This window comes from Colias croceus, chromosome 4 (assembly GCF_905220415.1).
Source record: "Colias croceus chromosome 4, ilColCroc2.1".
In the NCBI taxonomy this organism is placed as follows: Eukaryota; Metazoa; Arthropoda; class Insecta; order Lepidoptera; family Pieridae; genus Colias; species Colias croceus.
The window spans coordinates 4,972,166-4,994,482 of record NC_059540.1 but is presented as its reverse complement, the minus strand read 5'-3'; the positions used below and the strand labels follow the sequence as shown (position 1 = coordinate 4,994,482).

At 34.5% G+C, this 22,317-nt stretch overlaps 1 protein-coding gene across 7 annotated transcripts in view; it reads left to right on the top strand.

The window, feature by feature from the left end:
• LOC123691161 (RNA-binding protein Musashi homolog Rbp6) overlaps positions 1–22,317 on the top strand; it is a 390,351-nt gene that overhangs the window by 171,517 nt on the left and 196,517 nt on the right. For all 7 annotated transcript variants that reach the window (XM_045635427.1, XM_045635429.1, XM_045635425.1 and 4 more), the window contains exon 5: positions 3,143–3,184. In XM_045635427.1, coding sequence (XP_045491383.1) covers positions 3,143–3,184 — 42 coding nt within the window. The remainder of the gene's footprint in view (positions 1–3,142; positions 3,185–22,317) is intronic.

The window sequence follows — 22,317 nt, the reverse complement described above, 5'->3', positions numbered from 1 at the left end:
AATCCATGCTTAATATGGCCGTTTATAATAAATATATGTATACTCACAAAATTATGCTCATAAAAATTGTAAGCAGGTCCCAGCGAGGTATTTTTGGAAACTAACCCTTACCTAGGCTGTGCAGGATTAAGGCAAAACTCATGTGATATTTGCACGACCAATGGATTATGTTATTAAGGCCTTGTTCTAATATAGTAAAAGCAGCTAGCCGCATATATGTTTTAACCGACTAAGCTTAGGTGTTATAGCCTTGTATAACTGCATAACTATATGCACGTACGTGCTTATAAAAATTACATTCTGATCAGTAAATTACATCATGCTTAACCCATTCCCTCGATTGAATAAGTGCCCCTATTAAATTATTTATCATTCGATGATATGAAATAAGAGACAATTTCAGAAATTACCATTTCAATATTCGTATGGAAAAGCAAAATCATACACAATGCATTAACCATGAACCGTACGATGAAAAACTACACGCGACATCAATATCGACTGTTTACTTAATATAAAATTTAACGTAATCGACGATACGACGAAGCCATCGCGAGTACATAAGGCGACATACCCGTATCCTACCAGTAGTGATATCCCACTAATGTGCTTTCTCCTGCAATCTTTTCTTGCGATGACACGCTAAAATTTCCGCCGCCGTCAAATATCGAATGTAATACGTACAGATTAGGGTATGTTTTTGTGTGCCTAAATACTTCGACTTAGGATAATTTGAAGTTTAAAAGCGGCGATGTCAATCTTTATCGCAAGGGAAGTAGTAGGTAGGGGGAGGTCGGCTGCCAAGGAGGGTGCGCCACTGCGTCGATTGTAATCACGCAAATGGTTCCATATCAAAACGTCACATTCGTAGATATGATATCGATGTTTCGCTGTCAATTCTGCGTGGCACAGGTTGGCCGAGTTTTTATCTGCATTGCTTGAATATGTGTAGCAATAATTTTAGCGTACATTTTTAATAGCGCTATTTTTGGTGGTTTCACCGCTAATCAAATTCGCGTTTACATTGCAGTTTTTTTTTCATTATCTAAACACGGAAAACAGTTATTGAATAAAGTTATTAGAACGTTACAAAGTACAAAAAAATAAAAAATAATGGCGTTAATTCTAACCTTAAAATATCTTTGTTTATTTAAAATTTATCCTTAATTTCAATAAACCCGAATTAAGAATTCAAATATAAGGATAATTTATTTAACGAAAAGCACAAACAAACCGAGAAATTTCCTTGAAATATTATCCCACTCATTAGTAAAGTAGGAAAACTCAAAGACTCTTAAATAATTTCAAAGTAATTGAAGCTCCAGAAGGTAATGCCCTGATACCCAGAATGGGGCAGTCTTTGCTCCCTTTTATTTTTCTATCGACACAGGCTGCCGGCTAGCCACTGACTGCGATCGCTTCCATTAAAATAACTCGTTAAAATTTATCATCGACCCGCTTAATCGCTTTAACGCCACCATCTGGGGTTTTATGATTTTTCTGCTTGCTCTGTATACTTTCGCGGTCATTTTACAACGTTTACAAAATTGCTTGCGTGTCTCGCTTAAATGGTTATAATTTTTTTTTTCAATTTTTCCCAATAACTGTCGGTGATGTATCGCCGATTGAGGTAATAAAGGTCGCGGCAAGTAAACGCGTTCCAAATATACTTCACAAACATGCCTTAATTTATTTACCACAGAGTCGAAATAAAATAAATATGAGCTTTAAAATAACTTTTTGTTAAATCAGACACAACTATAAGAATTTAAAATTGCTATTATAACAAATAACATGTAATATTCATTCGAAAATTATAATTTTCATAAAAATAAAATACTCAGGCGAAATCCAATTTAATCAAATCATGTCGGATTTTCTGTGGCTGCGTTATTCCGCTGAGCGCTCAAAAGATAATTAAATAATTAAGAATGTATGAATGATGCTGTAAAGCTGTTTCTCTGATATTGTAATAATGCAGTCCTCTTGGGCGAAATCTTTTAAATTATTCTCTCATGCTCGGTACGTAATTACGCGGACCTGGATGCCTACGGCTCGCGCATCTATTGTGAATAACATAAAAAGAACTTTAGAAATTTGTTAGAACTCAACTTGAGTAAGTTCTTCTCAAATTAAAGCACAACTATGAAGTGGTCTAGCCATAAAGGATAACGCACTCAAATGTCTACAAAACTGTACGGCTCGGGAGTGGATAGTAATTGCATTCGAAGCATAATTATAATATAATAATTTAATATCATGCATGAGTCGAGACAGACAACGTAATAGCCAATCCTAATGTCGATTAAAGCTCACACGCTTTCGAGCGTTGTTGAACTAAAATATCAAATGACAAAAAATCTAAAACAAGGCCGCATTTCCAGAATTACTGCTCATTCAGCAAAATGGTCACCGCAAGTAGAAATGAAACATTTCCTTGGAAAATGTCAAAGGTTTATATTTTGCGTTTATAACGGTCAGCAAACGCGTCGAGATAGGAAAAAAAAGGCTCAAAGCGACCGCTGGTTGCCGAGAGAAAATCTGAGAGCTTAAACAGTGGCACGTATGAAATAGTGGCGCTCGGTTACATGAAAAAGACGAGAGGAGGAATCGAGTGACAGGACCACGGCGCAGGATTTTCAGTCCGATGCTTTTTTGCAGGCGGGATTTTTGGAGCGGATACTGCAGCCGCACAGAGGGCGATGGGAATTTATTACGCGCCACTCCCGCACCCCGTGATTAGTTGGCAAAATCTTGAGTGATTTTTTTACGACGCTGAGATGTAAAGGAAAAAATCCAGATGCACGGTTAATTTGTTTCATCAGAATTTAAAGGGTTGAAAACTCAAGATGCACCTATACTGATATTTTTTATTCACAATTTAATATATGTTATTATTTTTATATAATATATTCTGTATATTATGTTAGATCTTTCATTTAAAGCACAAAAAAAAATTAGGTAAAGTTAAAATTACTTTTTTTTTCATTAAATAAATACATATTAATTTAACTACTAATATTAAACACAATGTAAAGGTTTACATTACCCAAATGCAAATAATTATCTCCATAGTAAATCTCCAATGCAAATAACTATCTATAAACAACAGATAAATAATATGCAAACCATTTGTTTCCAGATTGACCCCAAAGTGGCCTTCCCGAGAAGAGCACATCCAAAGGTAAGCGAATCATATCATTCCATCCTTGCGGTACAGCATAAACCGAAGAGCCAGGCTTTATTAAGCTCATTGATATTAAATTTTCACTACTACCTTAGCAAACTACGACATATTGTTCTATGTGAAATCTTGGTTAGCGCCGCTTGTTTATTTTCAAACATTTACACAAAATATTATTTTAGGCTGGACATAACTCTTGCTCGCTATTAAGATGTTGGCTCATGATGCATAAATAAGTGGGGGATAATAATTTAGTATGCGGGCTGTGATCTTGAGACCGTCCGTGCCCTGGACGCGCCGGGCTGATTGAATCGCGTAATTATGAATTTAGTCTATTTCCCTCATCTCTTAACTTTATTATAATTTGTGTAACTGCTCTTATGAATATTGCTGGCTTGTATTTTTCCTTGTTTATTTTATACTTGCGTATATTTTTTATTAATACTTTTATTTGTAGAAATATATTTGTTGGTAAGATTTTAAAACGTGCGTTAAACAATATTTTTTATGAACTAATTCAGTTCCAATTACAATTTGTATTTAAACTTACACCTGAAATGAAGAGTGTAAACTACAATTAAACTCTACAATAAAAATATTTACTTACTCAACGCATTCTCTAAAGTTGAACAAAAATAATAGTGTTATACAATTTACATTTATAAATTTATTTATTACTTTGCGCTTCAAACAAACTTCCTTAGTTGAATGCACAATTTCCGCTCCAGACAATTCTATCTGACGAATTTCCTAGATAATGGGAATACTAGGGGACGCGCTGCGAATGAGATGATTTCCTACCTATATGAACAATTTGTATTTGTTTATTAACATGAAAACTAACCACTCTATTATACCACGGTTAAAAAGAAAAATCGCAATACCAAGTTAAAAGCCAGCTTTCATTTCGATGTTAGTATATTAATTCAAAAGCTTTGTAGATTCAGGCGGTATGACCTATCGCTGAAGGGGTCGACCGCATTTAATGTAAATTGGTTTCAGATGATACCTCACGTGCATTGCGTCGTTTTTACAAACACTCATAATTCGGATTTCATCTGAATTCTGAACCCAGAGGAGAAGGTGTCGTCTCATTTTGTGAAGGTTTTAGTTTGAATGCATTAGGCGAGGAGAAGGTTCGATTTACAATTCAAATTATTGTGAAAGGGAAAGGTGAATCGGTCGCTTCATATTAACAATTTTACGATAGGAAAATATCTACGAATACCCAAACATCTGTGCGTGGATTTTGCGTGCCAATAAATTAATGTTAAGACTTCAAATCCAAAGCTTATCGGTTCGATGTTTTTGTACAGCTATAAATAAGACTTTTGTAATATTTCATGTAAAAATTGTATGTAGCATCTGGTAAATAAATTGTAAGCAGGGATTTTGTGATCAAAAGTTCATTACCTTAAACCGTCGATAATGAAACGATGATATCGTCGGCGGGATGATTGAAACACAGGCTGCTATAGTATGTAGCGAATCTAAAAACAAAACCGCGGAAAGAGTCGGCACGCTAGCTCCTTCTTTTATATGGACATTAAACGTGATGGATGGTTTTAAAACATCACGTTATATTACTCCATCCGGGCAGCCCGTGCGGTGTTGCGTGGCCGGTCAAAGGGGATGCCGGCTATGCGAATTACATGAATACATTAAGGGAGTACTACCTCATACATGTTAGGTACACTATAATGCTCACGAATAAATTTGGAGCATGCTCCTTCATCACAGTACTACTGAACGGCACCTATGTATGTAAATTATCTTGTTCCATTGATCACACCTCGATAACGAGCTACTTGACGCTTAGACTGTTGGCGTCTATGCCACAACAAATGCCCCACTCGCTGACCTGTATAATTTTGCTGGAAGGAAAATGATAACTTTTTTGTAAGTGTAATTAATCGCGACGATAAACGATGCGCAAAATGGGATGGTTTTGTCCCGATGCGGCCTGAAATTCAAATTCTTGATTATCGTACGCCGCCGCGTCTGCGTTCCTTCTAATGCAAACAATAGAAAAAAGGGGACATCGTTCTTCAGGCGCAAACTAAGAACAAAACAAACGAATTTTTAATATCGTCTTTATCGATAATTGAGACTCTCGCAAAAACCTCTTATTTTGAAAACTTTTAAGAGACTGAAAGAGGAATCGAGGGGGAAAATGGAATTGGAAGAAAAAACTTTTTTCATCTTCTTTGTTTGACATTGTCAGTAACCAACTTTTTATTTTCACTGTAGATCTATTTAATTTCGAATCGGTTCAAGAAATTTAATTGTTTAACATTTGGCTAATGACTGCTAGACTTTGTTATTTGAGGGAGTTCGCGAGGTTCGGTCGCTTTGTTGGCTTTTTCAATTCTCGTATTTTGTCATCAATAAATACGTAGTTATATTTTACAATGAGAAGCGAGGAGGGAACAAAGGCTAATATGTCATCGTGGGCAAGTTAATTGACGCGGTTTCCGCACTGTCGCGGCGGAACGCAGACGTCAACGTTTCCTCCTGTTACATATTTATATGCTGTTCGCTGCTTTACATAATATAATACCAGCTCCAAGCTCTTATAATCGAGAAAGAAGACGATTATAGTTCTAGGTTACACGTCTTAGAGTTATTTGTAATTATTTCAAAATAATAAGTTACAGCTTATCTTTTATTATACAGGAAATAAAAATGCTTTTCTCCTAATATAATCAATAAATTGATAACGAATTTATTGTAAATATTGAACGTAAAAAATTCATCGTACATTTTATACAAATTAGGTTTTATAAAAATAAACGAAAAGAGCCTTTATCAAAGCTCATGTCCACTCAAAGTTCAGTACAAATTCAATTAAAACACTCTAATCGAGCCCGAAATGGTCGCCAAAATCGGTAGTATTTGTAATCACAGTGGCGCGAGTTTATACTCTTTAATGGACTTTGCAGAAGTAGTTCCAACTCTCCTTACGGGTAAGATATTTGAGGAAAAACCCGCCACCTACCACACCAAGTGTAGTTGGTAAACTATGTGCTTGTAGGGGCCCGTGTACACTAATCGACTTCGCGCTTTCTCCACAAAACCTTGGGATAGTAGCAAAAATTTCACTGCATTTTTCTACCATACCAACAAGAGTATTGATCGAAAAAAATAAAAAAAAATATGATTAAAAATATCTATTTAGTTTATACAGTTATTAAGATACTGTTCCAAAATAAACTTTTTCTAACATCCGTAATTTAATATTCACTTGGTAAATTGTCTATACTTTCAAAGTCGATATCAACTTAATAAGCGAAAGGAAATTTGAACTGTCTAAATTCTATACGACTCTATACCAAATACAGACACAAATAATAATATGTAATAGTCAAAAATTTTAAGTCCTCGTAAATTGATGTATTTTCTCAACATAAATCTATCAACTGTCATGCGCCGGATCTCTTCCCAGTCGTGGTCGAATTCCATCCAATGTGACAATCGTGCACAGAGAGAATTCTAGAAGGTTGGACAGCAATTCTTCACTATCTGCAATTATTAGGAACTCCTTGGTCATCGAAATTTGTTCAAAAACTTACTTTATTAGAGAGTATGCTCCTTTAAAATTACCATAAGTTAATGTAACGCCGTTTATAAAGTCATTACGCTATCATACATGGTCCGCAGGCTCAAGAGTATGATTAAAACCTGAAAACGTTTTGTCGGTGTAATCGCGAGTAATTTAAGTGAAGAAAGCCGAGTTTCCGACTTCCTAAGTATTTTGTGTTTTCTTTTTTAATTACTTCGTTTTAACTTTGTTGTCGGACTTTAAAAGCTGACTGACAGCCAAATAACAAAGTTCCATGTAACTATTAGGGAGAGTTTAATGAAATCGTAGGCTTTTTATGCGATAACACCTCGCAATAGGTGCTTTGAATGTCTAGAAGCACGAAATTGTAGTGACGTTTTTTTTTCGCCCGGTAAGTCGCTCGTTAAAACTTTCAATGTACAATTAAAAATTTTTACCAGAAAAGTGTTCAAATTTTATTCTGTAACAGTGCTTACGTTCAAGTGATTTTCGTTTACTTACTTTTTACCCGACTGCCAAAGAAGGAGGGTAATGTTTTTCGAGTGTATGTAAGTATGTATGTATGTCTTTTCCTTTGTGACCACCTGTAGCCTAAACGGCTTGATGGATTTTGATGTATGAGGTATCGTTAGATTTGTCTTGATTACGGGAGTGTCATAGGATACATTTTATCCTAAAAGTCCCACGGGATAAAGACATAATAATATTTTTTCTAAATTTCCCTTTAAAAAAATATGTATGCGGTATCATTAGATTCATTTCAATCACGGGAGTAATTAATATAGGATTTTTACTCTTTTTTTAGTGTGCAGTCGGGTATTTTGTTTTTTTAATAATTATCAACACTTGTTAACAAACTAATTTCATTTTATTTGTAGGAAGTAGAACAGATTTTTGTTCACATTAAAAGTGTAACAACGTAATGTTATTCTGTTTTTCTTTTTTTTAAGATTAAGCGTGTTTTAGTTAGTTTATAGTAACTTTATCGCTATTTATTAAATAATAACATGATGTAACAAAGTTTAGTGTAACAATTCTGCGGCAAATTTCCAGGTAAATCCACACCTCGTTCTCACGCACACATTTCTGAAGATTATTAATTGCGCCGCGGCGAATGAACAATTATGTCCAACAAGAGCCATAAAATGTCGCTCAGCTAAGTCCAATAGTGGGTCGTTAATTAAAGGTAAAATACGAGATGTATAACATAGTCGTGAATAATGCGAGTAGCGGCGCGTTGGCGTCGGCTGCAGCTTCAGTTTGCGGTCGCGCGACTTATGCGCCGCTGGACGGTAGTTATGAGCTTCGAGCCGCCCATAAGTCACTCCTAACATCTGTTTCATCATTCCACTAACTTACCTTCATTATGGCGAGCGGCATTTTAGCTGATTTCCCTTATCGATGGAGTTGGATCTTTATGGATGAGGTGGAAAACTAGCGCACTATGACGTATTGCAATTATGCAAGCTCATATTTTTCATAACGAAGCTTATTTTACTCGCAATTCTTTAGCGAGATTTATACAGTATTAAGTGTAATGTATGGGGAATGTTTACTTAATTTATTATTATGTTATAATGAATGCTTACGACGATAAAGAACTCGATTTAAAAATCTAATTATGAAAAACAATTTAGAAATTGTATTTAAGAGAAAATTTCGACATTATAAACCTTAATCTCGTTTAATGAATAATATAATCTAATAAAAACACTCACATACTTGATATTATCACACGAGCTTTAAAAATAATTCCAGAAAACGGTCGGTTAGAGCGGAGTACTCGCTACTAATCCTTATCTATATTACTAATATATACCCACACCTCTGAGTGGTTCGACGCCACTAAAATGTTCACCCTTTTAATACCTCCACAATCGCTCTCACATCGAGTTTAGAAACCGCTCTTGAAAGCAAAAGTTCCACATAGAAAGCGGAGCATACTTTGTAAAGAAATTGCATTTAATCATGTTGGGACCTTCTTATAACTTGCCTTTCTCTCGTATATTTTATGAATTCCTAACATACTTCTTGTCAACAATTACCTTAATACTCGACGTCATATGAGAAGCTTTTATACGCCTTTAACTATTTTAATAAAATAAATTGAAACTCGCTCGCTAAGTTAAGAGTTGCGAATCATGTAATAAATTACGTAAAAATTTCCGCTTTCATCTTTTAATCGATATTTTATTAAAAATTCTACCGTAACGGAATAATTTCCATGACGTACAAATACTTGGATGATGTATGTCAATAACATATATTGATACATTGGAAACAAATTATTTTCCATTAAATACTTAAATACAATTCTTTCTTGAACGCGCCGAGCGCAATCTTTTACACTTCATGTTTCTTATTTCTCTTTTACATTTTACGTGTTCAATAGCCTTTTTTCTTCACTCAGATTAAGTTCGTAGTTATACTATGCAATACACTTTAATTAATACTCGCTTCATTGTAGCTTGGTAGTATTAATTGTATACTTTCTTCATTACAGCGAGATTTTACCTCTTAAGTTCTGCACTAATTGTTAGAATAGACTCCTATAAGGGTTCTACGTCGACTGTGATTATTGAACGAGGAATTTCTAACGAAATTGCTTTCAGGAAATAAAATAAATAAGACATCCTGTTTTAATAATAGACTTTAGTTACATGTAGCGTTTATTTTTAGAATCGAGCTGTGAAATCAGGAGTTTTAATAATTCGATGTTACACAGAAACTACATTATCTTCTGTGAAGCTATTGTATAAATTACAATGCTAGAGAGCTCGATTTAAACTTGGACAAAATCTATACCGCAATCAACGTATAACAAGTGATATTAATGGTAATCCAAGTACCTAAACACCGTTCGCTTGTTCAAAGGAAATTAAAACCGGTGAGAACGGAGGCAAAGCGCAGAAATTATTCCCTTGCGTGTTGTTGCACTGCATTGACAGTCAGATCAGGTGTGCTAGCGCGGCAGTAACATAGTTCCACCTTGTGTTCTTCGGTCACGATCACATCATGCTATGCATGAGGAATAACTTGTTTAATATTATGTGGAATTAAGCCCCTATTGCTACGAATGCTGCACTAACAACGCTAATTGCATAGCTAATGCATAGAATGCTATAACTCTTATATTGATGCGCTTTTATAGTGCTAGCGGATACACGGCCTTATTTAACTATGATGAAAACGAGAATTAAATAGCCTATGTCACTGATGAATATTGGTGTAGACCTGACGACCTGTGAAAGTATTTTCAAAATCTGTTTACTACATTTTTAGTTCTTATGTACAGAATATATGGAAGAAAAAATACTTAGGTATAAAGAAAAATGTAGGTACATACATAATAACGCACTTAAGGTATCAAAATGCGATTTATTCATTATTATTCAATCTGAAGTTTCGAGCACTTTACAGCGAGCGCGGTCACGGGTATTCTACACGAATAAAATGCATTTTTAAACCCTAAAAGTGTTTTATAATGTTAGAATACCTAAAAGTTCGGGTTCAACTTTTATCACCTATGATTCACCTCGTCTGTAAAAAGGAGGTATTGGGTTCGATTTTTATTAAGTTCATGGATAAATGAGTAATTCCGGTAGGATACACAGAGCAAAATAAACCTAGATAACAGATAAGTTCGTTTTTTTCTTACGTATTTTTACAAGATGGTCAAAAGATCATTATAGATACTATTTACTAATCACTACACTAATTCTAACTATAGCGCCGTCCGTACCGCCCGTCACTATGTTCTATTACCGCGTAAATAATAGCGATATTAATTAATAACTTGAACTAATAAAGTCACCCTGTCATTAGTTTGAACAGAGACGTATGAGTGTATCAATCATTAGACTGTTATCGTCAGCGCACACCAGCCTGAGTTGTTGTTTGACTCCAACCCCATGTCAAAATACCCTATAGATTATGTAAGAAACGATTGAATACCGTTAACATAACCTTGGAGGTGATGTTCGAAATATTTGCATGTGTTAAGCATATTGTTTAGTAACTTAGATGCAGTCTTTTTTATATACCAAAGTTTTCACAGCTTTATTGTAAAATACTCGAAAACTCCACAAAAATAATATACTAATGTAAAGAAGTAATATGCTTCAATTTGTTACATGTTTTGTACTAAAAAAATTACCAACATAAAATGAACAAAAAAAAACAGGCAATAAAAATGTCACAATAAATTAAAATTCTTTTAACACCTCTAAACTATAACCCTTCACATTTCTAAAAACAGTTTACAACCATAAAATCGACCCTACAAAACTATGAAGCTCAAACTGCAAAAACAGCGTCAAACTAAAAACCCTTCCATATTTCATGCCAATATATCATCGTAGCTTAATATAAAGTCAATATCATATGTAGTCCTGATGAGCCAGTAACTCGCTAGGCGGACAGGCCATCATACTCGATGACACGCCATTAACCTTACCGAGCTGTCTTACTTGCCTTACTCGCCTTGGACGCATTGGTTATTAGACGATGTTGGAGGAAATGACCATCTATGTGCTAGTTTAAAGTTTAGTAATCTGTCATGTGATTTTGTTATTTAAATTGCAATCAATGTATTAGTAAAAGTACAAGGATATAATGGGATACGTATGAATCGAAGAAACAAAGAGACATTTTATTGAATGTTGTTCAAATTACATTAATTAACAAACATTTATTCATCTAATTAATTAATAATCTTAATTAGGTTGGCGGTTTTTTTTATATTTAAGGCAAAGCAAAACCTACAATCGTATGCGCTATTTAATGAAAATTTAAACATACAAAAAAGGCGATCAAAACAGACATCATTCTTCCTAAAGCCGCGCAAATTTCAGCACGAAGGAGAATAGTTTAGGCCACATTTTTTCTACGTCACCAGCGGCCAATTTAAGTATTAATAAAACGACAAAACGTGACCCCCGTACGCCCGCCATCCATCACGACCACACGTCAAGTGATGTCCGAGCGATTAAAAATTGTACGTAACTGATGCTCGGCTGTATTTCGGGACCGGTTAATATTCTAGACAAGGGTGCCATTAAATATTAAACGAGTGGTTAGAAATTTTGGCCTTAAAAACTGAGGGTAGCTAGCCCCGGTATCCGTATCAAAATTCAGTTTGCTGACCGCATCCGCTTTTCAAAACAATGTAATGTAATTTTTACTAGGGTCGGCAAATGCGTATGTTAAATACGTGATATTTTCGTGAGCTTTAGGTTAGTGTTTTTTGGTGTTTAGTTACTGGAATTAATTATATTGGTTATAATTAACCAGTGTTCAGTTTACTAAGTTATTACAATGTTTATGTATTGTTTAAATATTGTTAATAGGTCTCAATAAATGTTTCAGTTATAACTGGTTCGATCACAATTGCAATGTTTTCCTTTCTCTATTTCAATATTGAACAAGCCTTCCTTCGTTTAAATGAGACGACATAATATTAGACGTTGATGCCGCCCAAAGTATGTAATATAATATTTTCATTTGGAACGTAATTCATAACGGTTGCATTTGTCGACGAACTTCAGAATCATATCTTTACGAGCGCTGGACGGAAACTGTAAACAGAATATTAAACTTTTATATTAGCAGAAAAATGCTACAAATTATTAATACACCGTTTAAAAGAAACGAAGAAAACGTTTTACAGTAGTAGATTAATTTTAAAACGGTTTTCTTTTTCAGTTCATAAAAATGCAAGGCGAGAAATCCGTGCGTTTTTGTTTCATTACTTTAACGCGATTTAAAAGCTTTAGGATTTGGCAAATAGCCTATATAAACTTCACTGAGTTTGTATCTTGAAGTTTATTTAATATTTTTGCTACTTGAAGGAGAATTTTTTGTGATGATAAAGGATTTAAGAAAATTGTTGGGACAAAAAATTATTACAAAGTAGTATCAATCGTGGCGTTATAATAGCATTTTATTAACATAAATAAACACTTGTATTAAATAACTAATAAGTAATAATACATATATTAAAACCCGGTTGTTAATTCAATTGTTATGCTGTTTTTTGCATATCTATACATATAATAAATCTGTAGAAGGGTCAATTCTGTAAATTGAAAATATTGAAAAAATAAATAGCAGGGTGTTACTGGATCGATACCAAACCCAAATATGTGATTAAAAAAATTTTTGTCTGTCTGTCTGTATGTGAAGGCATCACGTGAAAACTAGCGGTTCGATTTCGATGAAACTTGGTATAATTATACCTTATTATCCTGGGCGTAAAATAGGATACTTTTTATCCTGGAAAAATACGTAGAAAAAAATTAATCTTAATTTATCAGTTTTATCCATAGACGTTGTTCCGTAGAACCGCGAACACACGTTGCGTATTATTATAGGCCTAGCCGTATTTGGGAATTGGGTCCAATAGATATTTATAAGATGTTATTGACAGAGGTACTCAAAATGGAGAAATAACCATCCACGCGAAGTCCGACATCCGCGCGGACGGAGTCGCGGGCGGAAGCTAGTATGTACTAAATTTGTGCATTTTTTAATTTAAATAAATGTTGGTACCATTACTAGAACACGAAATTTACTACTAAAATAAATGATATTGGAATACTTATACAGATTGATTGAAACCGTCGAAATACTGAAGCATTATTATATCGAAATGCGGGCTAAATCCCAATAACATAAAAGCTAGATGCAACTAATATCTCTCGTCTGAAAACAGACAACGCAAACAACGTCGAGCTTTTGTTTCAAAATATACAACTTTGACATCTGCCAAACCAGTATAAACACAATCCTGCGGAAGGCGGCGGTACACACCCGACTTAAATCAAATAACTGTATTGCTTTTAGCTTTGTAAAGCTTCAAGTGCAATAGTGACGCAAACGGATGTTCTGCGCCGTCTACCATGTAGTCTATGATATTGCTCTCCGCCCTTTACGTGTCGGCCCAGGGCTGGGGTGAAGACGCACGCACGAAGCACGTCACCGCCGGGCGCTTCCTCTCCCGCCGCATCACGACCCGCTCCACTATATCCCTTTAATTGCCTTTTTTCTGCACACTGGCTTTCTCCGTATCTCTCACGTCGCAATTACAGCGACGTCTTATGATAAATCTACCGTAATTTGCATGATAGCATACGCTCTCAACTTTCGCGCGAATCTTCCTACTCTTGTCGTTTATTAAGTTAGGGTACGTTTTCAAGAATAAGAACGAGCTATTTAACTACCGACTGGCGCTGACTTCATTCGTTTGCAAGTATATTTTTTTCACACTACGCACTCACTCTGTAGTTCCGCCCATTCGTAGCTATCTTGTTTGTAGATAAGAGGGAGAATGGGTGCTTTTTAAACGAGTAGAATAAGGTAATATTCGGAGCAATTTGCAAATAACAATTTTGTTTTCACAAAAATTTTCCGTACGGAAATAAGACGGTAAGAGCAAACAAAACTGACGGCACAATCTCGTGTTGCAACGCGGCGATTCGACGGTCGACACCCCGAGACTCCGCTGCTGTACGCCAATCTCGACATTTTTTCTAGATAGGTACCTCAAGAAATTGCAACGTAGCGGACCGCCTTGCGGACTGCGACGACGTTCTATTTGTTGAACGATGTGCCAAAACATCGCGTCCTAATCGTACGGAAGAATTATTCGCCGTCTGATTGCTCCTCTTTGCTTTTGACGGTGCATTCGCATTTGCAAGCGGATTTCTATATTAAAATACGGTATATTTTGAATTCGTATTATCTTTTTGGCAACCGACAATTTCCATTTAACTTGTATTTGTCTTGGGTACAAATAAAGTATGCAAATTTTATGCTTATAACAAACATTGTGTCACAACTTTTAATTTCATAATAAATCATATTCAAATAGTAGAATTACACTTCAAAATAGTGAGCAGAGAATTCAAATCAATGTAATAGAAGTAAATAAAGTCTATGAATGCGCACATGTTATTAATCAGTCAATATTAAATGTTTGCTTGATTACAGCTGCAATATTATATATTATCGACAGTGATTATTCATAATCATCGCAAAGTGGAGTCCATCAAAATAATCATTTGCTTTATGAGAACGTACGATATGTGACATTCGGTACCGTAATTAATGCAAATCAATGGTAGGACGTTCGATTGATTCTGGACTAGCGGAAAGCCGATCAATTACGTTAATGAGCTCTGAGGATCCGTATCGCTGACGTTTCAGTGATACGCAAATACTTGTGTTTATCCCTCAGTAATAACAGCTGTTTGTGCAACGACGAAACCTATATTCTTTGGTGGGCAGTTACATTGAGGAATCGATTTGTATATATTTTTAAACATGACCTAGTCTTGAGCTAGAAGTTGTTGCTTCGAATTTGCTTGACGCTATTCTTATATTTAGAACAGATACATTTCCTAAAATACCTAGTAATTCCTTTATCACTACATATAATAAAACAAAGTCGCTTTCTCTCCCTTTGTATGCTTAAATCTTTAAAACTACGCAATGGATTTTGATGCGGTTTTTTTAATTGATAGAGTGATTCAAGAGGAAAGTTTTAGTATTATTTTAATATATTAGGTTTTAGACAAATAATAAATTAAAATAGACAAAGTTAAAATAGACAAAGTGGGCGAAGCAAACAATATTCTAAAAAAATACCAAATGTAGGAAAATGACTGATATTACACATACTACAAGATCAATTTATTAAATTAAGTCTACACTTTACGTCTGGATATTGAACAATGATTTCTAAAAAGCAAGTAGATGATGCTCGTACGGGTTAAGTGTGGCTTAGTAACTCGATAATATGCAACTCGACAATATGCATTTGACAACAGAATTGAAACCAATATCGATATCGAGTTGCACCTGTAATATTCAATAGCGTAAGCCGATCATGAAGCTAATGAGCAGTAGGTGTATCGAGCCATTTCGATATTATGCAAATTCGATGCTGCCGGAAAGCCTCTGGCCGACTCCGTTAGCAAGCTTAACCATAACAAAGGATTTCTGAATTAGAATAGCCGTTTTTCATACTTTCCCGAGAGATTATTATGATTAATTTTACAGCTCAGATTGTAATAGACCGCCGATGATTATAATAAGATTTATTTTTTAAATAAAGTTTTGCTAGTTTGTACGGTACGTACCTACGGTTCTTTAGATTGTGCATTTAATAATTACATATTATATTAATACTGTATTAGTCAGTGATAAATATCTGTAATTGTTATTAGTAAAGGAGTAATTTTAGAATTATCAGACTACTAATTTAAATTGTAGGAAAGAAACAAAAATTTTCGTAAGCGCCGACAGACAAGTCCTATATTTATAGCCGAAAAAAAGAATAAGTAGAAAAAGCATAAGTGGGAAAATATCGTGGAATAAATAATACTTAAAGCTATACAGCTGTTGCAAATATGGTCTATCGGAATATTGAGTATCTATGATTAAATATATTATCTATGTATTATGATATTGTTTCTTATATGCTTGGAAACTAATTATAGCATCTACAGGTACTAATTAGAAGTATTAGGTATCACAATAATTTTAAAATAGTTTGGAAAATCCAAAAGTGCACGCCTCATAATCTCATCCTTTACAATAAAATTGATTATTTTTAAAGAGTACACTATAAATATAAAAAATAAAATAAAATAAAACAGTTGGAAAAGTAAAGAAAGCGGTACCGTAATAATTGAGCTATTTTTCTTGTGGCCCCACCTAGATGTGAAACTGCGCAGGTTTAAGGGACTGACTACCAACTTATTTTTTTAAACCTTGGCTTATAGTTATAGTATAAAGAATCGAGTTTATAATGGTGAATTTTGAGTACACTATAAATATAAAAAAAAAATAAAGAATAGATATATACTAAAATTATGGAGAACAGTCGATATTTTTTTTTGTTTATTTAATAACAATTAAACCACATCGAATCAGACCCTGAAAAATGAAAGGGTTCTATTCCTGAGCATACTCAAGCGTAAGAGAAAAAAAAAGACTCGATTAGTAAAGTATTTCGGTCGCTATCGTGTTAACAAGAAAATCCTCCGCACATACAGACACACGGACGTCCAAGACAGAACTTTTTAAAACTGTTTTTTAACTAGTTTAAATAACAAAAATGACATCAAAAATATCATGAATGTTAAAAATAGTGTTTTTTCTTAATATGTGTGTGTATGTATTATCTTACAAGTGCAATGTATGATACATAAAGACATTTTAAGTTTGAAAAATCAGATGTTTTGCGCGAAGTGACAGTAGTACCCACCTCAACGCTTCGCTTATGAGGCGTGCAATATGTTGTTATAAAATGCGTTAATAGGTAACGATAAACTTTTCAATAATTTCCTACACGTATAAGAAACGACGTTTGGCACTCGGGGACTGCCGTGGTAAAGCTATTACATGCTATGCCTTCAAGCCATACCTCCGCCCGTCGGAGTGGGGAGCGTGAGGTTTTTTCGTTACGGAATTTCTCGATTCAGTCCCCGCGCTCAAGGCCCGCGATAGAAGCTATGCAATAACTTAAAAAAATTAAAGCAAATATGAAATAATCTTGAAGTATTCAATATCACAATAATTACACGTTGGCAAATGTGTAAATCATGACAAACTTTTATGTATCAAAACAAAGCAAAAGCCACAGCAATAGACATTTGATAGATATAATCGCAATAGCTCTCACTCTCGTCATTCCACTTATGCGCAATAAAGTGTATCAAACAAATAAAGGACTACCGCAAGTGTTCATGTTGGACGTAATATCCCGTTAGTAGTCATAAAAACTACGCGGATGGAGTGTAAACAAGGGCCCGGAGGTACGCATTGCACCAAGTGACGTGGCTCCAATCATATAGATTAGAAGTATATTTGGAGATAATATCCCTTTATATAATATTCCTTATTCCCCTTTTACATGTCCGTCATAACCAACCACATCTGTACCTTGCCTATATCTTTTGATGTAAACAAAAAGAGAGGAACGGAATATACGAGTCAGGGATTAATTTGCAGATATCTATCTGTACTAAATTATTTCTTATAAAATCTATCGATTAAAAAAGTAACTTTCGGTTATTGATAAAATCAGAGACAGAACCATGAATATTGTGATCAAGGTTTGATTACTTCCCTGATCATCATGCCTGAATTGGGAAGGTTTATAGTGAGGCTTCATTTGAAGTCACTGGTTTCAAATATTGATTAAATAGTACGGAAGTTCCGACTTAATCTGCTATGCACTGATGTCAAACAACAAGGAGAAACGTAGCGAAGCGAAGGCGAAAAGCCTTACTGAATAACATTAATATTGTAGAGTCAAAGTTAGTTACTACTTCTCTTCAAGAAATAGCTTATAAATTGCAGCAAATATAATTGAATAAAATGGTTTCAAAAATTGCATAACACCGTATCAAATCTCCAACCATTTATTAGATATAATATACCGCAGCTATTCTACACATATTATCGAAAGCGCCTATTACTTGCACGCATGATGTTAGCCTAAGATTATTGTGGGGATTCGGATTGAAGTTTACCGACTTGATGGTTCATATAATTTATGATGGCGGGCTTACTATGAGAGGTTTTGTTTTTGCTCACGCAACGCTCTGAAAAATATTTAGGTTGAATGTTGTTATTGCTTTGTGGCTACGAAAAGTAGCAAAATACATTGTTTCTATCATAGCCCCGTGGAGCTTATATTGAAATAGTTTCGTCACGGATTTGTACAAACGTATTTTACTTATACAGAAATTTATGGCTACGTTTTGTATAGAAATTATTTATGATAATGTAAATGTATCCCACGTATTAAAATAAATACATATTTGAACGAGATGAATTCTAAAGATCCCTTCGCTCTGAAATCTAGGTGAAAATGAAAAAGGTTAAGTACCTTTGCTTTCTCGCCTTTGTATTGTAGATTTGCTCATACACATCGAGAAACGGGTATAGATGAAAACTTATTTGAATACAACGCGAACAATGTAAATACCCGCGCGTAACGGAACGAAGGCATTTGACAGGAAGAGAATAGCCCGGCACATATCATAAGAAACAATACAACGTGCAATTCCGACATAAATCACATCTTTGTATTCCTATCGGCTACATATTTTTAATATTAAAAGTTGAGTCGGGACGCGTCTCATAAGATCGCCGCCCGTACTGACAGCGACTATTAAAAATAAAGAAACTCCGGATCATGTTCCACTTGTCATATTTCAAGGTTTCAGCGTGTATAAATATAAACACGTTCTACGCTCAATCATGCCGGTTTAGGCGGCGCCAGTATACGAATAAATCAAGCTTCTCACTTTTTCACCTGCCACACACAAAAGCTTTCTTACTGAAACTTGATTTGGGTTATTTCTGATGGAATATCAGCCTATTTGTTATACTATTGATACGGACGCACGTGTGCTGCGTGTTTGTACTTGTTGAAGAGGGGGATTGAGTGAAAATTGCTTTACGACACTATGTATCGAATTTATTATTAACGTATCGATCGAAAAAAACGTTCACGACGTACGGTAAATCATACGTCGATGTATCTAAAGCACATCCCGTCGCTTTGAAAGTGAGGTAAGTGATTTGTGACTACGACATCAACAGTTTATGCGCTGTCGTAAATATCGACGCGAATACCTTCAAGAGAGCGAGTAATAATTCAATTATAGCGTAAAAGCGCGTCATATAGTTGGTGATAGCGCAATCTCGTGGCGCATCTAGCCGGGGAAGCTGTGAGACATCTCATTGCGGTGTCGATAAGTGCCTATTTGAGGTTTCGTAGCCACTTACGTTCGACGCGGGCCGATAGCATAATCCGAATCGACGTATGTATTGTGCGTTGCGATACTGCCAACGGAATACGGCTGCGGCGCCAAGCAGCCTATTCTGGAAGCCTATAATCTTGCCGTAAATGGATTTAATGCAAATTTCGTCTCGACCGCTTTGAGAGGCCGAACAAAATAGAGATACACTGCTGTCCTGCAATCGATAATTCTAATGGAATGCGTTGAGCTCTACACATTAAACGTACCTTATTGCACAAGAAATATTGAATACTAGCTTCCGCCCGCGACTCCGTCCGCGCGGATGTCGGTCTTTGCGTGGATGGTTTATTTCTCCATTTTGAGTAACTCGGACAATGACATCTTATAAATATCTATGGAACCCAAATACGGCTAGGTCTATAATAATACGCAACGTGTGTTCGCGGTACCTACTACAGAAAAATGTCTATGGATAACTGAAAAATTGAGATTAATTTTTTTTCTACGTATTTTTCCAGGATAAAAAGTATCCTATTTTACGCCCAGGATAATAAGGTATAATTATACCAAGTTTCATCGAAATCGAACCGGTAGTTTTCACGTGATGTCTTCACATACAGACAGACAGACAGACAGACAGACAGACAGACAAAAATTTTTTTAATCACATATTTGGGTTTGGTATCGATCCAGTAACACCCCCTGCTAGTTATTTTTTCAATATTTTCAATGTACAGAATTGACCCTTCTACAGATTTATTATATGTATAGATAATTACAAACATAATGTATTTTTATTTATGAAGTAGGCATTAAAAATAATCTTCTGGAATTTGGAAATTGAAGAAGGTAATGTTATAAAAAATATGAAATTAATAAAAATTGTTATACGGTACATTTATTAAAATGTTAAAAAGACATAATTAGATTACATCTAACAAAATTATTTTCCCAGCTAATTTAGTAAGCCATTGTTTAACCCTATTATTATTCAATTACGTGGAAATAAATTAATTTTATATACTTATTAAATAATATTATTACAATGCGTCCCGATAATAACTTAAATGAAACTACGACCTTTGCAAAGTCTGTGAACTTTGGTTCATCTAATCGTTTGAGGGTCTATTAATTGAATCAAATTTACATAAACAGTGTTATGTCTTGCGGCTGTTATCATTCAATTAAATAAGATTTTGCGATACCAAAATTATACCTGTTTCACTGACTTTCATTATACCCTTGCACTATTGTTTTATATTGTGCTAATATTACCAAGAAGTAACTTGTATAATAATTAATTATTATTAAACTAGGTATATACTGACGTACTATAGAATATCAATTTGGATAAATTATTGATTTTTTATTATTAATTTACCCAATTTAATGAATTTAATAAACTGTATATAAAACGAAATATATTTAGAAACATCGATATTTCATAAATCAAAATTTTGCTAAAATGATCAAAGTTACAAGCTTAATGATCAAATCCATTTTATATGTGTAATTGATGAATGTTCAGCTCTAATGTAAAATAATTTGGTGCGCGTAATTCTAATTTGCACGTTAAATAATGTAGGTACATAATATATAACGTTACGATCGCCGTCCATTTAAATGTAAATTTAATACCAATTGAATATTCCTGGGTAATGATTTTTAGATTTCCACGCAAAATTTATAGGTCATCGCATTTATAAAAAATCTAAATTCCAGTAAACAGAAAATACTCTTAATAATTGAAACCACTTCATGGGAAAATTGTTATTTTAATATAATCATAGTTGTAAGCAATCTTATAGAATTCACATGAAAATTTTTATTTATACCTCTACATATAAGAAAAAGTAGATATCAATAATTTTTAAATAGCTCCTAATAACGCTGTGCAAACAACAAAAAAACGAAGTTCAAAAAGATTTTCAAATACGACCGTCAATAGAAAATTATATCCACCTATTGATACAAGCATACTACTGAACAACGCGCTCAATAGGGTTCTTTGTATCGAATGAAGCAATTTTTTCCTTCTATAAAATTCTATTGTACGTTGTTAGGTGATGCCAAGACTTCACAGTCGATATGATATGTCTAACGTTTCGTACTTTGCAATTATTTTATTTATCATCCCATTTGAATGGTGAAGGTAAAACCGGCTACTCACCTACCTACAGCAGGGGCAATATTGGAATTCCCCCCTTTAACTGACTCCTTAATTATTACGTGTAAAGGCAAGTAGGGGCAATTAAGAGAAAAACTGAAATTGCTCCGACCGCCCATCCGAGATTGTTCCAATATTGCCCCTTCTGCAAGTAGGTGAGTAGCAGGTTTAAGTCTAATCACTCCACCGTTTACCGGACTAGAAATGACGACTGGATTGGCTTCACACGCGCATTCATTTCGATACACGGAACGAGTTTAAACCGCAACGGATTTAGTTCGTGTACATTACCCATTAACCACCTACGTACGGTATTAGAAAACGCCCCAATTTTGATAAATTCCTGTTTGCGTGGATACTATCTTTCTTTGATACGAAGATACTTACGTTTGGGATTGCACAATGGGTAAAGCATTACCTAGAAATGTAGTAAGATTTGTTGCTGATTTATAGGTGTATCTTAGATTAGAAATTAATTTTATCCATCACATCATAGTAATTATGTGACATAGTTAGTTATTATCAGGTCACATAGTCAAACAATATAATATAATAATTAATATATAGATACCTACCGAAATTATTTTTGATTATCTGAGTAAATCATTATAATGTCATATGGTAT